This window comes from Labeo rohita, chromosome 18, assembly GCF_022985175.1.
Source record: "Labeo rohita strain BAU-BD-2019 chromosome 18, IGBB_LRoh.1.0, whole genome shotgun sequence".
NCBI classification, from domain to species: Eukaryota; Metazoa; Chordata; class Actinopteri; order Cypriniformes; family Cyprinidae; genus Labeo; species Labeo rohita.
The window spans coordinates 17,525,473-17,542,459 of NC_066886.1; the positions used below are offsets into that span (position 1 = coordinate 17,525,473).

Consider the following 16,987-nt stretch of genomic DNA (forward strand, 5'->3'; position numbering starts at 1 on the left):
AAGCGTACTTGAATTTTTCACCCATTGGAAGTGATATTTTGCAGTGCATATTACAAAGGAGTATTAGGTTTAATATGGGAAAATGTAAAATCTCAGATTACTTAAAAGGTTAAAATCCACTGATCTTTGTACTCCCATGGTTTAGCCATTCATTGGTGGATCTTTACAACCCTTAATTGCTCGATAACGGGCTGTGCTGCATTGTCGTACTTTCTTCAGGATTTCCGACAGAATTTTAATATAATTCTTAGTCGTTTTGAGAAAAAACAACTCAGCATGGAGATACCTGTAGTGGATTTTAATGTCTACGAACTGGGAAAGACCAATGTAGCAGTTCACAACTTGGAGAAGTTGAGTAACGGACTAAGAAGAGCTTTTACCGAGGTGGGATTTGTTTATCTGAAAAACACGGGCATAAATCAAGACGAGGTTTGTTATTTTTAACACGTTTGCTACGAAAAGTTTCCTAGTAGTTTGTGGATGGCTTGCTATTATTATTCTGTCCATTGTTTCAGGTGGACAAAGTCATGGGGGTTTCAAAAAAGTTCTTTAGTTTGCCAGAAAGCATGAAGAAACCTTTCAGCAGAGGCCGTTTCTCCTGTAATGGAAACCACGGATGGATTTCGGTAGAAACGGAAAGGCACGTCAGATGCTTTTAGCTTCAGAAACATTAATGCTAAAACTTCACGAATGATGGAGAAACATTTTAATGTTTTTATATCCTGTCTATTTACAGTTTGAACCCTCGACGTCCTGGTGATTTGAAGGAGGCGTTTAATACAGCATCCTTGAGCTCGGAAATCGTACTTATACTTATATTTCTTGTCTTCTCCCCTTTCTTAGCGTCTCCTAAATGCGTAAACATAACATACCGTTGAGAATAGTGCACATCTATATTTTTGAGTTCCTAAAAAGTGACTTTGAACGTTGGTTTCTTACGGAACCCCTAAGGGAACATGACGATTATTAAGCCTCTACGGTATGCAATATGATATCAGTGAGGAATAAATTATTTGTGATGTTTTTCCTGCTTAAAATTGGATACTATAACATTATCAATAAACATTTTTAGAATTTTTTTTTTATTTATTTTTTTAAAAGTTTGTTGCCTCAAGGCAACATTGTACCACAATGGACAAAATGAAACATTTGATATTTTCATGCAGAAAAAAATAATCAATTTATTTAAAACACCAATTTCTTTAATCAAACATTTAAACAAATAGATTTATCACACTTTTGATGTTTTGCACACACAAGCACATGCATGTAAAATCTCCTTTCTCACTAATGACTCCTCACTGCTTGTAAAAGGCTGAGGAAGCACTTCCTCTCAACAAAATATGTGCAGATATTATGAATTACAATTCTTATAAATGCATTACAATATCATGAAAAAATGCAAATACATTTAGATAATTCTAACTTTTTTCTTAAAAAATACCAAATACATGTATGCTATGCTATATGCCTGGTATGGCCATATGTGATTCCATTACGGTACAATGTTGCCTTGAGGCAACATGCAGTTTTTTTGTAATTTCCTATGATATATTTGATGATATATCATGAAAAGTTTTTGAAAATACTTCTTTACTAATCAGTGAAGGTGATTCAGATTTTTTGTTGGAAATTATTAAAATGAAAATTGATGAAAACTGCACCTTTCTCTGGACAAAATATGGAGTCATGTGTCATGTGCACATGTCCTGAGAGAGGGAGCAAAATAGACCCCTATGGGTCATGTGATCACTTTTTTGCAATTTCATTTGTTAGTATTTGACTTCTTCTTTACTAAGATAGCATTGATTCATTAAATGGGTGGCTCATTTTATTTAAAAAACAAAAATAATATGTGTTGCCTGGAGGCAACACGGTACCATAGAGGGTTAAAAAAAATCGCAAATTTCCCGGGGAACGCATTTTTGCAAGAGAACACAAAATAGTTAAAATATTTGTCGTTCCATCTCATTTAAAATAATAATAGAGATAATTAGATAATAATTATCATATATCACAGTTACTAATAATTCTTATTATAATCATCAATATGTTGCTGCTTAATATTCACTATTTTTGGGATTATTGATGACTGGAAAGCTCAAAAGAACAGCACTAATTTGAAATAGAAATATTTTGTAGCATTTTAAATGTCTTTACTTACACTTCTCATCAATTGAATGTTTCTAAAGTGTTTTTTAATAGCACATGGCGGTTTCCACAAAAATAAAGGATTACTTCCTGAACTAATAATTCCTAATAATTTACTCGCCTGTATGTCTTTCAAGATAATGTTCATCTTTCTTTCTTTAGTCGAAAAGAAATTAAGGTTTTTCAGGAAAACATTCCAGGATTTTTCTCCATATAGTGGACCTCAATGGGACCCAATGGGTAGAAGGTCCAAATTGCAATTTCAATGCAGCTTTAAAGGGCTCTACGAGGAATTAGGGTCTTTTCTAGCAAAACGCTGTGTCGTTTTCAAAAAAAAAAAAAAAATTAAATATCTGCGATGTCCACTATTCACACATTACATCAAGTTTCAAAAGTCAAGCACGGTTAGAATTCGTCTGTGTAACTGGGATTAAAAATTTGAGTGGGATGAAAAACTCCATCACATTTTCTCCTCCAACTTCAAAATTGTCAGACATCGTTGTTTTACCTTTTTTGTAAAGGGCAGTAGACTTTCTTTGCACGTTTGCTTTGTAAACACTGGGTCGGTACTTCCGCCAGCATCACAGGTGTGTGATTAAGTAATGCGTGAGGTCGAGTTAATGCAAGATGAGCATTTGTGGTTAAAAAGTATATACATTTTTTATTTACTTTTCTTTTTTAGAAAATGACTGTTAGCTTTGCTAGAAAAGACCCTTATTCCACCACTCTGATTGTGTAGAGCCTTTTAAGGCTGCATTGATACTGCAATTTGGACTTTGAACCCGCTGACCACCATTGAAGTCCACTATACAGAGAAATCCTGGAATGTTTTCCTCAAAAACCTTCATTTTTTGACTGAAAGAAGAAGGACATAAATGGCAGAAAAAACAGTTTTTTAAAAATCACCGCTAGCGTCGTCTGCCTCTGTTTACGTGGAAAAAACACAGCATTAACATTAAGCTACTTTGAGGAATCCTGACTTGATAACCCTCCATTCTTAATATGTTCAGAATTGGCCTTCAGAAGGAGTTGATGATTTTCAAGATGTCCAAGTATCATTTTTCCTGCGCTGTAAGGAACTCTCTCTCAGAGTGCTCCGACTAATGGCTCTTGGTTTGTGGGGCTGGAAGCAGAGGTCTTTCTCAGCGCACATAAGCTTATTGGAAGTAAGTCAAATTATATACACTACTTTTTCCTCTTAGTGAGTCAGTTGCTGGGAGGCCTACAAGACCTTTATGCTGTGGGTTGTTTTAAGGTGATGTGAATGGAACAACACTACGGGCTCTGTACTATCCTCCGGTGAACAGCACGAATGTGAAGGAAAATCAGATGCGCTGTGGTGAACACTCTGATTATGGTAGTATCACTTTGGTCTTCCAAAGCCCAGAGGGTGGACTGCAGGTGAATACCAATATAGCACAAGAGAAGATTCATTTTTAATGTGGTCTTTTATCATTTAGGATTATTTTGGCTCCTCGGATTATTTTAAATTTTGGCTCCTCCAGGTCCTGAACCGGGCTGGTGAGTACATTTCAGCCCCCAGCATTCCTGGAACAGTTCTGGTTAACATAGCAGACTTGATGCAAAGATGGACCAGCGATGTCTATGTCTCTGCCGTAAGTTTATTTACTAATATTGCATTTAATTGTGCAGTGCAGGCAGTGTTTGTTTAATAATTTTCTATTGTTTTGACCCTCAGGTTCATAGGGTTTTGTTGCCCCCTGCAGGTGACTCTGGCACACGCCAGTCCTTGGCCTTCTTCGTACAACCGGATGATGAAGCCATCATTTCATGCTGCGATGGATCAGATAAATATCCTCCTGTGAAGTCAGCTGATTACCTTCTATCAAGGTTCAAGGATTCTTACGGCAAAAAGTGAAATGTTATGATTTAGTATGTTAGTGATAATGATCAGAGCACACAATTGGCGAAGCTAAGATAATTTAATACATTGTAGAGAAACATAAAGCATAGTCATTTACTCTTGAAATCACAAAGGATATTCAAACAAACCAAAAAAAAAACCAAAAAACAATCCATACAATTTTTATGCTTAATTAGATTTCAGTATGATTTATACATTTATACATTGTTTACAGTAGAACACTCGTTGAAAACCATGATACCATAATGAATTAAAATAAAACCGTTTGAAAAAACAAAAATCACTAGCATTGCAGTAGTAACTCATCAAAAATGTGACTATTAAAAGTGCCGTACCAGAAGAATGCTGAATTGTGGGGCATTTAGCTTGACATGAAGTGTATTTGTTGCCCAGGTATAATATTAAAAGCCTAAATGTAAAGAGAAATTTATCCTATGAGGTTTGGGCATGTTTGTGCAAAGACTGACAAGAAATTTACAAGTGCAATAAAAATAGTTAATTTCTCTGAACACAAGTTTCAAGTACAATCCCTGTCCTCACAAACTCTCTGCATTTTGATTAGAGAATATGAATAGAAGTGTCCACAGAGAATTCTGTTAACCATTTAACATACTTCAGCAGCCTATTCTGGGATACCGTAACTCAGTATTTTTTGTATTTGAGAATACCACAACAATTTGTTTGATTGCTTTAAGCCAAGGTCTTTGCTAAGTGACAGTAAATGCTCTATTTCAGGGGTGGCGAACTCCGGTCCTGGAGAGCCGCAGCCCTGCAGAGTTCAGCTCCAACCCAAATAAAAACTCACCTGCTTGTAGCTACCTAGTAGCCCTTCAGATCTTGATTAGCTTGTTCAGGTGTGTTTGATTAAAGTTAAAGCAAAACTCTACAGGGCTGCGGCTCTCCGGGACCGACATTCGCTGGTCTATTTGAATGTGAGGATGGAAATATTTGACACTGCATACAACATATAAACATATTACACAGACTGAGAAGAGCTTGAGCTGCTAAGAATGTGTGGGGAGGTCTTGCTGGTGACCTTGTACCATAGGCTGACTGTCCCCAGGTAGTATTTCCACAGCAGAAGGTACTGCATTTGACAGAAACAAACAAACAAAAAAATGACAGAAAATCAATATTTGGTTCATTATGATAGGGCAAAATGCCTGACTAGAAAAACAATTGCACTGACCTTTGGTTTGCACTGGAGGCTCTGTTTTCTGTGTTTTCAACCGCTCCATGTGCTCCACCGCCTAAAAGAGAAGATTGGTATGTTGGAAAGTGTTGAGGTGAGAGAATATTAGCTTCAAGACATTTACATTATGTTTTAAAAAGGGAATATTTTAGTGAAAAGAATATCAGCTAAAGCAGTGCAACAAAACTTAATGATATACATTTGTTTAAAGTGCCCCTATTATGCCATTTCCAAAATTTGCGCAGAGTGTAATGTAGTTGTATGTAAATGTAAAGGATCTGCAAAGTTATAAAGCCAAAAGTGCATAAAATAATAAGTGCTAAAATGTAGCTGCAAGCAGCGATTACCGGCACTTAAGGAATTTAAGCATATATGAAAAAAGACATTATTTAGCAAACTTGTAACCACCTAAATCAATACTTTGGCAAATATTTAATTTCTATGTAATGGAATATGGTCATGGAATTTACCAAATATTGTTTTTTAACAGTTATGACTGGTTCGATCTCCTTAAAACTTTGCATGCTCGTTTAGAGTCACCTGTCACATGTGCTCAGCAGGTTTTGTGAAGTTTTGAGTTTTCCTTAAGGCTTTATAGGATTTTGGGTAAATTTAAACAGGCCCCTGTAAGAAATTATAGTCTGCCTCGACCAAACTTCCACTCCAAGATATTTAGTAGACTATTCTCCTTTCGCTACAAAGAGCTTAATTATCAGAGATGAAGAAAGTCAGCAGTTATGTTGTTAATAGACCATTTGGGATAATCATATCCTGAGCAAAAGGTGACCAATTGTAGAATGGAAGCGGGTGTGGGACACTGAGAACCATCTCAGACAAAGGGGTGTCAGAACTTAATAACATACAGACCACAGCTGCTACGAAAGGAGCAACTTCATTTACATTAAGGGTAGTAAACTTTAACTGTATAAAAGGTTTGAGCTAAGGATGTTCTGGGTTCATTCCGACTCAGTTGAACCCAAGGCACATGTACTTTACCATTGCTATACTGCAATAAACATCTTCAACAAGATCTTCTACGTCCTCTTCACTTTTTCTTACACCCCTTTTCTAAACCGACCCCGTTATAGCCTCCCAAAGAGTACATTTCAACATTTTTTAATATTTATTGGCCTAGAGAATTGTACTGCAGTGATTTTTCCAGATTGAGCAAAAAACCTAGGACTAGTTGGCAAAAGTAGGTTTTTGACATCTGCTCAATCATTTAACAAACGATTTGATTGACAGCAGTGGTTATAGAATCAAATAGTCCAGAACGAGGAGTTCTATCCAATAGGGCTGTGTATTGCCAAGAATCTGGCGATACGATATGTATCACGATACAGGGGTTGCAATACGATATGTTGCGATACATTGCGATATTATAAACAAGGCGATATATTGGGATATTTCTTATTTTATGAATAGGACATAATTTTAGGAAAGCTGTAATTAAGAACACACCACCATATGCAAACCATTCAGTGTTACTGAATCACTTTTTGTGCAGTACGAGTAAAGCGGGAAAATAAAGTGCTTGCAAGATTTTTAGTTATAAAATGTAAGCTTTTATAAACAGGCCATATATTATTTTAGACCCTGCTTTATAATTTAAGTTTACATTTGTAACCATGTCAGATCATTTTGATCTAACGTAAAAATTACATCTGCTTAATATCAATAAAAAATAAAGTGCTTACAAGATTCCTAAAGAAAACAAACTTATTTTAAAATAAATTAAATACAGATATTGGATATTCTGAGAACCTTTTTGTTCAGAGAATTTCAAAGGTTTTGAATTTCGCAAGTCAGTAATTATGCTCCGCGTGGAATCGCCGAGACTGTGACGCGAGCCCCACCACGAGAGAAAGTGGCGGGCAACCGCACAGCTACCCCTCCATTAACACTAACATTAGTGGCGTGCCCTTATGCTAGCATTTCCTGTCCGTGTTTAAGTTTAGAGATAAGACTGCAATCTAGCGGTCAGGATATAAGCTCAAAACAAAGCAACTGTCATGAATCTTGTATGATTTTTTTTAAAAATATATCAATATTCCGTTTTTGAGAATCAATACAGTATCGCCTAACAAAATATCACGATACACACGTGTATCGATATTTTCTTACACCCATATGAAATGAATATTGTGCAGATGTGTGAAAAACCGTGCAATGTACAACAGTTTACGCCGCTGAAGAATGCAATATCGCCCCCAGTGGCCGATTTCTTTAAAATTTCTCTCAGACCTTTGGGGCTGTGAGTTGAACAGGCCCACTGAGTTTCGTTTAGATTGGCCTCTGGTAACCTTGTCTTACAGGTTCGTAGGCCAATAGTGGCCATGTTTTTTGAGATATGCAAATGTCCTGGTAGACACTTGTAGCACTTCGGACCAGGTCCGTGCACATTGATTTTCATGCTGATAGGACAAACGGTTGCCAGGTATAGCCATTTTTATGTTTTTTCCATTCAAATAGCGCCACCAAGTGGCCAAGCGACACAACTTTTATCCTGTGACCTCAGACTGAACTCTTATTTAAGTGTTCTAAGTTTGGTGGAGATATCTTATTCTGTTCAGGAGTTATAGGCATTTTACTAAAAGTGGCACTGCCCCTTTCAAACGTTTTGGTGCCCCTATGCAACAGTGAGTCAAAAGTTCAGTTTTTTTGGACAATAATTGGTATTCACTCTCCAGAGAATCTTTCTGCACTGGTTTGGTTCAGATCGGGCGAAAAACCTTGGACTAGTTTGCAAAAGTAGGTTTTTCAAAAAATCCAAAAAAACACGAAAATTTTGCCAGGCTCACGGTCGAATCTGAGGCATGCAAGTCATGTCCGACGTGATCCAAGGATTTCAACGACATAAGACACCTGAGTCTGCGACTGATGGTTTAGGAGTTATGAGTGATTTTGTACGTTTGTTCACTGTAGGGCCCCCGTCAGGCCGATTGGGGCGAGTGTGAGTACTACCATTCCTCCAAGTTTCAAGTCTGTACGACATACAGTTTGGTCTGCACAATCAGTTTTATGTGGAGATCGCTGATCAGTGGCTGCACATCATGGGGTAACACGTGCATAATTCCTGCCTATGTTCTATGTTAGCCGGCCATGAACAACTTGACCCCACCCTCAAACTTAATTTCAACACGGGATTCATTAATGCTTGCTCTTGAAAGATAACTCAGTACCCCTCCACTGAATCACAATGCTGTGAGTATGATAAATAATAGATGTTTATATTTTTTATCGAACATTCAAAAGACCATTCACAACAGACTGGGTTATCTGACCAATCAGAATGGAATAGACTCATGGAAAGAAGGGTTTTTTTTGGGACTGAATCTTTGAACTGCTTTAAACAAATTGTTTGAGAATCGCTGGAAACTGCATGTTTTGAGAAAACAAAAGGGTTTTTTGACCTTGCATGCAAACGTAATGTAGGAGACTCCCAAAACAATATTAGAAACCTTAAAAATGATATAATAGGGCACTTTAAAAGTGTGGTATCAGTAATATTTTAAGCTTTTTAAAAGATTTTTATGCGATACATTATGTGAAACTGTGATATATTTTTCACTAGAATTCTTAGATGAGTATAAGTTAAAAAAAAAGGCTTTTATGTGAAATATAAATATTTTGTAATAATATAAATAAATGCTTCACTGCCATTTTTAAGCAATGTAATGCATCCTTGCTTTATAAAACTATTAATTTCTTTAAAAAATCTTATACATTGTTTTTTTTTGTTTTTACAGTCGAAATAATTTATAGTTATTTCCCACTGCAGTAATGACAATGCAATTTCTTTGAATAATAGTAATGTGAATGGGGAGAGGTGCTTGACTATTGTCACAAAAAATCTTAATGGCACTAAAAATATCTAATTTTTTTTAAGGTTTTTTTTTTTTTTTTTTTTTTTTTTTTTTACGTTTTTGCCTTTATTATGATAGAACAATTCTCAGAAAGGAAGTGAAGTGGGAGAGAGTGGTGGGGATGGGATTGGGAAAGGTCCACGAGCCAGACCTTATCTAACTCATGTTAGATAACAACAACATGTCTTATTTCTTATATTTTCTGACAGATTAATTGCCATGACCTGTTAAAGATTTCAATAGAGAGGGGACTTAAGGTCATCAGGACTGATAATAACTCAAAAATATCTGTGACATTTCCGTGACCTTTTAAAATCGTATTAATTTCCGTCACTTTTCCAGGTCTGTAAATCACACTTTTAAAATTGTCCTGGGTTTGGAGGTTTTCCAAGATTGTGGGAACCTGGGTATCTCTCACTTAGTAGCTAGCTCCAAAATTAGTCCTATCTAGTTATTTAAATTTATTTGTTTCTCTCTCGCTCTCCTACCCGCTGTAGCTCCATTTTCTGGGCATTAAGCTGTTCCTGTTGTCTCTCCAGCTCCTCTCGCTGTTTCAGCAGTTCATTTGACTTCAAGTTCAGGTCTTGCTCCTCTCGAGCAAGATGCTCCTCAAACTCTCTCAACTCATCTTCAGTGTAGATTGGATTCTGTTCTAGAGTCTCAAGAGGAAGCAAAAGGAAGGACATTTTTATATGAAGAAAACAATTTTATGAAATGTACACTGCTGTCTAAAAGTTTGGTGTTTGTAAGCATTTTTTTTTTTTTACCAAACCTTTGAACAGCAGTGAACCTTTATTTTTAATGGAAAGCATTTGACAAATGTGACCCTGGACCACAAAACCAGTCATAAGGGTCAATTTTTTTTAAATTGAGCTTTATACACCATATGAAAGCTGAATTGACAAGCTTTCCATTGATGTATGGTTTCTTATGATATGGCAATATTTGCAGGGATACAACTATTTGAAAATCTGCAATCTGAGGGTGCAAAAAAAAATCTAAATATTGAGAAAATCACCTTTAAAGGTGTCCAAATGAAGTTCTTAGCAATGCATATTACTAATCAAAAATTAAGTTTTAATATATTTATGGTAGGAAATTTACAAAATATCTTCATGGAACATAATGTTTACTAAATATTTAAATAATTTTTGGCATAAACGAAAAATCTATAATTTTGACCCATACAATGTATTTTTGGCTATTGCTACAAATACACCCGTGCTACTTAAGACTGGTTTTGTGGTCCAGGGTCACAAACAGGAAAGATTTTGTTTTATGTTGACCCCAAAAGTACAAAAAATAAAAATAAAAATACCTCCCATCCATCTGGCTCTAGAAATTCTTTTCTATTTGTGGCAGTAATAAATTCATCTAGTGAAACGAGCCTGTCTTTGTTGGTGTCGACCTATGGACAATACAAAAAAAGTGTGAACCATCTTTGAAATAATATCATCAGCACAATGAAGGATTCAGTCGCCTATTATAATGCCCCCACCTCGTTCATTACATGTTCTCTCATCCGAAGTCTCTCCTCTTCCATTTCCACCATGTCATCCTCTTCATGTGTGGGATCATAGATTTTCTCCAGCTGAACATGGTGGATACAAGCATCAGATTTAGCAGCCCATTAAAAATCTTCAAAGTACTGAAGTATGATAGCTCTGAATGGAAAGGTTATTAAGGGGAACCTCTTTGGTAAACAGTGCCTCGAGCTCTTGCTCATCAAAGTAGCCATCTCCATTAGTGTCTGTAAAAGCAAACACATGTCACAGTCGTGCTGTGATATGAAGTGTTCAGAACAGAGTGGCTCACTGATCTCACCATGTAAGTTGAAGAATGTCTTTGGGTCAAAATCGTTGGGATCCAAACCATCAGCTTCCTCCCAGACCTCTTTCAACTGGTCTTGACTGCCCTATTTGCACACATAATACAGACCAAATTGGAATGGAGACAGATCTGAATATGGTCAATTAAAAAAAACTAATTGTTTATATCACAAACTAGCTTGTTTAATTATTATAATAGTTCAAAGAATGTGTCTTTAGCTTACAGGGTGATTGATTTTGGGATGGTCTGCATGTTTCTTCTTCATCTCTTCATAGTGTTCCTCCTCTTTTTTGCGTGCTTCCTCATCCAGTGTTTTAAGATGTTCCCTCCGTTCATGTTCCTTCGTCATCTCGTACTTCTTGAAGTCTTCGTGTCGTTCCTTGTCGAAGTTTTCCAGGTCATTTGTGGCCTCAATTTGATGAAATGAAACAAGCAGAAAGGAAAATGTAAATTTGTGGAGACCAACAGATCATTTGAATAGATCTCTATCCAACATAAGAAAATAATCTTTAGTTGCACTTGGCGAACAATAGGTGCTAATACTGTTGATTCTCACTGGTGTTTGCAAATCAAACATGAAAAGAGTCCGTTAGAAGTTTTCTTTACAAGTTTTTTGCTTTTGAAGGGCACCTATTATGCAAAATTCACTTCTACATGTTTGAACATAAATGTGTTTTGGCAATGAGTGTACACCCTATGATGATGAAAATCCCTATAAATCAATAATCAGTAATAAGCGGGGTGTTTTACAGGCCCCGCCCACAACTGTTGATAGACACTGACGCTGCCGTATTAGCATAGATCCCGCCCTGAGTTAGCCGCACGTGTTCACGTGTTTATGCAAACATAAACTTGTGTGTTTTTTGACAGTTTAAGCACAATAAGACATGAAGGAGAACTTAGTTTAGTACTCATATACAGCCGCTTTCTGTGTGCGTGCTTCGCATGTGGGCGCTCAGAAAACCGTATATCAGAAGTTTAAACTGATATGGCTTTAAAATGCATGATTTTACTGCCATAGACATGATAATAAAATCCAAACATGTTTTTTTTGTCAGAGTATCTGAGGTATCTGTTACAGCACAGCCCTGTTCTGGAAAAGAGGGCGGGGAGTAGCAGCTCATTTGCATTTAAAGAGACATGCGCTAACAGCCTGTTTCTGCTCTTTTTCTACTCAAAATAGACATTTTCAAAATTATATAATAAATGATCTGTGGGTTTTTTAAGCTGAAACATTCCCAGACAGATTCTGGGGACATCTGAGACTTCTATTACATTTTGTAAAAAGGGGGCACGTAAACCAGCTGTTTATAAGATTTTTACCTTAAAATATCAGCTTAAGAATCATTCTGATAGTACTGACTTCTAATAAGGTGAATGACTTCTGTTTCTTTCCTTCGCTCCACCCAGACATCTGTTCTGGGACTATTTAAGTTTTAGCAAACGAGTATGAACGAAATTTCACCAAAATGGTAGACTTGTTTACAGCAACAACAAATGCACTTGTGCAGCTATACATTGTAATTATGACAGTGATATAGCTCCAAAGTTGCAGAAATACACTAAACTACAAATAGTATTTGTATTGCGACTTATTATCATTTGTACATTTAAATATGTAACATATTTACATTACACATTACATTTCTGCATTTTATTTAAAAAACGACATTGCATTCAGGGTGTACATATTATCAATTCTTTCATTCCCTAAAAATAGAACCCATGATATTGGAGTTGCTAGTGTTTTGCTCTACGCTACAGAGATACAATTATAAGGTTTTTATGACAGATGCAGTTACACAGAGAAAAGATTACCTGCATTTTATTCACAAGTATGCTAGGAGAAACAGCTACATTTATGGAAGCCTGTTTCCGCCACAGAATTAAAAAAAAATAAAAGAAAGTAACTGTGACGTTGTAACTGTGAAATTGGATATACAAAGACCTTTTTCTTAAAACTGCGTAATATAAACTTGCAATTGCGAGAAATAGTCAAAATTGTGATATAAACTCGCAATTCAGACTTTTTTCTCAGAACTGCATGATATAAACTTGCAATTCTGACTTTTTTCTCAGAATTGCGTGATTAAAAACTCGCGATTCTGACTTTTTTTCTCGAAACTGTGAGATATACTCACAATTCCAACTTTCTCAGAATTGCGTAATATAAACGTGTAATTCTGACTTTTTTTCTCAGAATTGTGAGATATAAACTTGCAATTGCAAGGTATAAATTCTAATTTTGAGAGTTTATATCTCAAATCTTAGTTTTTAACCCACAATTGTGTACTATAAAGTCATAATTGCAAGATTATAAACTCCAATTTTGAGGGAAAAACTATGAATTGTGACTTTATATCACACAATTCTCAAAAAGTTTTTTTCTTTTTTTTTCTCAGAATTGCGAGATGTAAACTCACAGCTGTGAGAAAAGATGAAACACGAGATAAAAGAGAGAAAAGTCGCAGTTAACTTTTTCATTTTTATTCAGAGACAGAAACTTGCTTCATTATAAATCAATAAATTCTGGGGATGCACCGAAATGGAAATTTTGGGCTCAAACCGAAAATTCTGAATGCCCTAGCTGAAAACCAAAACTGCTTTGTAATAATTATTTACTATTTTATTAAATAACATAAAGCAATTTTGTAAGACTTTTTAATTTAACTGAATAAGTTTAATGATACTAAGTTAAAAAAACCTCTAAAATAAATAAAATAAAAAAATAATAAGACAATAAAATAACCAAACTTTTATTAAAAATTAAAATTGGACCGAAAATATAGTAATATTAAATATTACATAAAAATTTCCTATTGGCCCATTATTTAAGTGGACTTTGATTTTCTGGTGAGCATGAGTGAGCAGTACTTCAAAAAGTGAAAATGCAATTTTTGGCGGCCAAAAATTTGGTGCATCCCTAATAAATTCCATTGTCATAGGGCAGTTTTTTAAAAATGTATTACAGAATAGGCTAATAAATATTTATGGTCAGTACATTTTCTTATTTCACCTGGCAAAAGGTCATTTTGGACTCTGATTGTAAAACTGTGATTGTAAATAAAACGAACAGGATGTCAGATTTGGAGCCTACCGATTTAATGAGACGATCCAAGTCTTCCACTTCAAATGTATGTGGATTCACGTGATCCAGATGCTCGAACTGTTTCAGAAGTGCTTGGTGGTCCACTGTCATACCTTGAGGGAAATTAAAAGCATCTCATTTTTCATATATGCTTCTTGACTTTGCAGCAGGCTAGAGTTACAGAGTTTATAAAGTAAACTGTGATATGGGGAGTTTGATAAATGACACTCTCAGATACAACATATTATATATCCTTGTAAATCTCTGAGCCTGGTGACCGTAAATGAAACAAGATAGAGGGAATTTCAAAATATTCTCTATTCTCAAAACAATAACAAAAACAATTTTGCTTTTAAAGTGCTGCTTGTAATACCTTTATCTCCATTCATGTCTTGTTTGACTTTGATTAGGGTGCGCAGTCGGTTCACTTCTTGCCTCTTTAGCTCATCGAGTTTAGTCCGCACATGATGGCTGACAAAGTCCAACTCTTTAGCTAGTTTCCCTTGCTGTTTTCACAGAGAATGAGAGGTGAGCAATAGGGTGTTTAGATAATCCGATTAAGCCTCTGCAAAGTAGAATTGGGAAATGAAGTGCTGCAATACCTTGATGTCTTCCATGTCTGTGTTATGAAGTTTCTCTCTGAAATGTGGGTCCTTTTCCAGGAAATCAATAACCTCTCTGAGATATCGATCATAGTGTAATCCAGTGTCCTAAATGAATTCAAATTAGATGTACAAAGTGGAGTGAGAAAAAAAAAACTAGGGAGACTAAATCTTTTTAAACCTGTGTGATAAGGAACATTTGCAAAAAGACTGAGCATTTAGAGTTAGTCTATGTAAGTTCATCACTCCTTATTTATGGCACAGCTTTATATAAGCATCACATCATATATACTGTATATGTACAGTCTGCTCACCAAACCTGTCTGAAATTTTCACTCAGCATAATAGAGAAGCGTCACACCCATTTTAACAGCAGACTAACATGTCTCTATTCAGAAGTTTCTCTCCGAAAGACAGTATGAAAAAGCATATTACTTACTGCACTTTTAGGTGGCTCGAGTTCCTCAGCTGGAGGGCTCACTTTGGTCTTATCCACAGCAACTGGAAGTGCATCCAAACAAGCCCACAGAAACAGTACCAAGCAGAAGTGTGACAGTCTCCACATCTGTAAAAGGACACGAACATCACCACTATCATTTCTGATATATATAACTTTCTAGATAGAATTACTGCATATTTGATATGTGAAGATGCTTTAATGAAGTAGTATTAATAATGATTTATATATTGTTTTATGATATAATTATATCTTGAAAGATCTAGAACTACACTACCAGTCAAAAGTTTTTGAACAGTAAGACTTTTAATATTTTTAATATTATTTTAATATTATTTTAATATTTTTAATATTATTTTAGTCTCTTCTGCTCACCAAACTTACATTTATTTGATCTAAAGTACAACAAAAGCAGTAATATTGTAAAATATTTTTACTATTTAAAATAACTGATTTCTGTTTGAATATATTTTCAATTGTAATTTATTCCTTTGACTTCAAAGCTGAATTTTTAGCATCATTACTCCAGTCACATGATCCTTCAGAAATCATTATAATATTCTGATTTGCTGCTCAAAAACATTTATTATTATTATAGATAGATAGACAGATAGATAGATACACACACACACACACACACACACACACTAAATAGTGACAACTATATAGTTCTAGATAATATTTAATACAAAATAATGCACAAATCGCCACTGTACAATTATAAGGTTCTATCTGCATGAGCAGTTCTGAGAAGTTTTTGCATTCCATATACTTTTATACTTTGTTTCCTAAATAAAAAGTCCCAAAATGTACACAAATTCACATAATCACATAAGGTAAATAAGTCGTCACAGAATAAGAATATGTAAATAACTCAGTCAGAAATGTCAGAACCGTATAATTCCGAGATGACGAAATTATGGGTATTTGTTTTTTTAAAAAAGGAATTTCCTACAAGCACAGCGTGACGTCACTAGCACGTGCACGATAAACCTTGACAATCCCTGTCTGTCAGAAGGAAGTCATCATTTTCAGTAATTACGAGTAAATAAATCCAAATTATGTATTCAGGATGAAATCATATCGGCAACACATTAGATACTAAATGACATTAATTCCTTAATTTCTTTATCTTTGAACACAAAACTATATTACTCCACCATAAGCATTATCAGTTGTAAAACAAAACAGAGCAGCTGACATAAGTAGCAACAGGTGAACACCTACCCTGAAAGATCCCCTGAGAGTAATATTTACAAACTCGATGCTGCTGTTTTCGTTTTGATCAAGCGTTACAGATATAACCGCTCTGACAGCTCATTTGCAACTTGTTTTACCTGATGTGTGCTAAACACAGTTCCCTAATGTAAACCCCGCCTGCTAAGATGTGTAGTCACGCCCCTCTCTCTGGTGATTGGACAAACCATCGCGCTTCCGCCTTTGAGTTTTTTTCGCGTTGCTCTGTCATTGAGCATACAATCTGTCTGTCAAAGGTTCCCATGGTTACTTGGCAAATACGCAGGTTAGAAGAGGTACGTGGCGTTCACGAGTCCACCGTTACACAGCTTCAAATATGAAGAGCTGAGTGACTGTGATTAACGAGTCTTTTCAATGCTTCACAACAAGCTAAGCTATTATAGCAAATGTTGTCTTGGCTGTGTTGTTTGTAAGGTGGGTCATTACGATGCTTTCCAGAATGTTGAAACTGGAACAAATATTGACTAATGTCAATGTTTGGTTTAGCATGTAAACAAATTGATAGGAACCACTGTATAAGTCAGTGGTCGGAACATAACGTACGTCAAACATATTTTGTTGTCACTTTCTAGCATATTTGGGCTCAAATAAAACAATTCCGTACACCATTTCTTTAAAATAATGCTTTATTTTCATTTTCCAATTTGTATGTTTTTGTA

General features: G+C 35.5%; 2 protein-coding genes across 2 annotated transcripts; one reads left to right on the plus strand and one right to left on the minus strand.

The window, feature by feature from the left end:
- Positions 1-167: 167 nt before the first annotated feature.
- On the plus strand, positions 168-4,268 carry si:dkey-10o6.2 (uncharacterized protein LOC100124608 homolog). Its single transcript, XM_051135052.1, is given in 8 exon segments — positions 168-429; positions 516-640; positions 737-803; positions 3,162-3,266; positions 3,269-3,317; positions 3,407-3,552; positions 3,657-3,767; positions 3,851-4,268. Coding segments are annotated over 8 exon segments (936 nt in total). The 5' UTR covers positions 168-276; the 3' UTR covers positions 4,031-4,268.
- Positions 4,081-16,459, minus strand: nucb2b (nucleobindin 2b). Its single transcript, XM_051135044.1, has 13 exons — positions 16,299-16,459; positions 15,054-15,179; positions 14,615-14,722; positions 14,386-14,518; positions 14,022-14,125; positions 11,148-11,333; positions 10,919-11,009; positions 10,786-10,844; positions 10,593-10,685; positions 10,413-10,502; positions 9,583-9,753; positions 5,226-5,286; positions 4,081-5,123 (listed from the first exon to the last, which is right to left on the minus strand). Exons 2-13 carry the CDS (start codon positions 15,177-15,179, stop codon positions 5,041-5,043), a joined length of 1,305 nt encoding a protein of 434 aa, XP_050991001.1. The 5' UTR covers positions 16,299-16,459; the 3' UTR covers positions 4,081-5,040.
- Between the last annotated feature and the right edge of the window lie 528 nt (positions 16,460-16,987).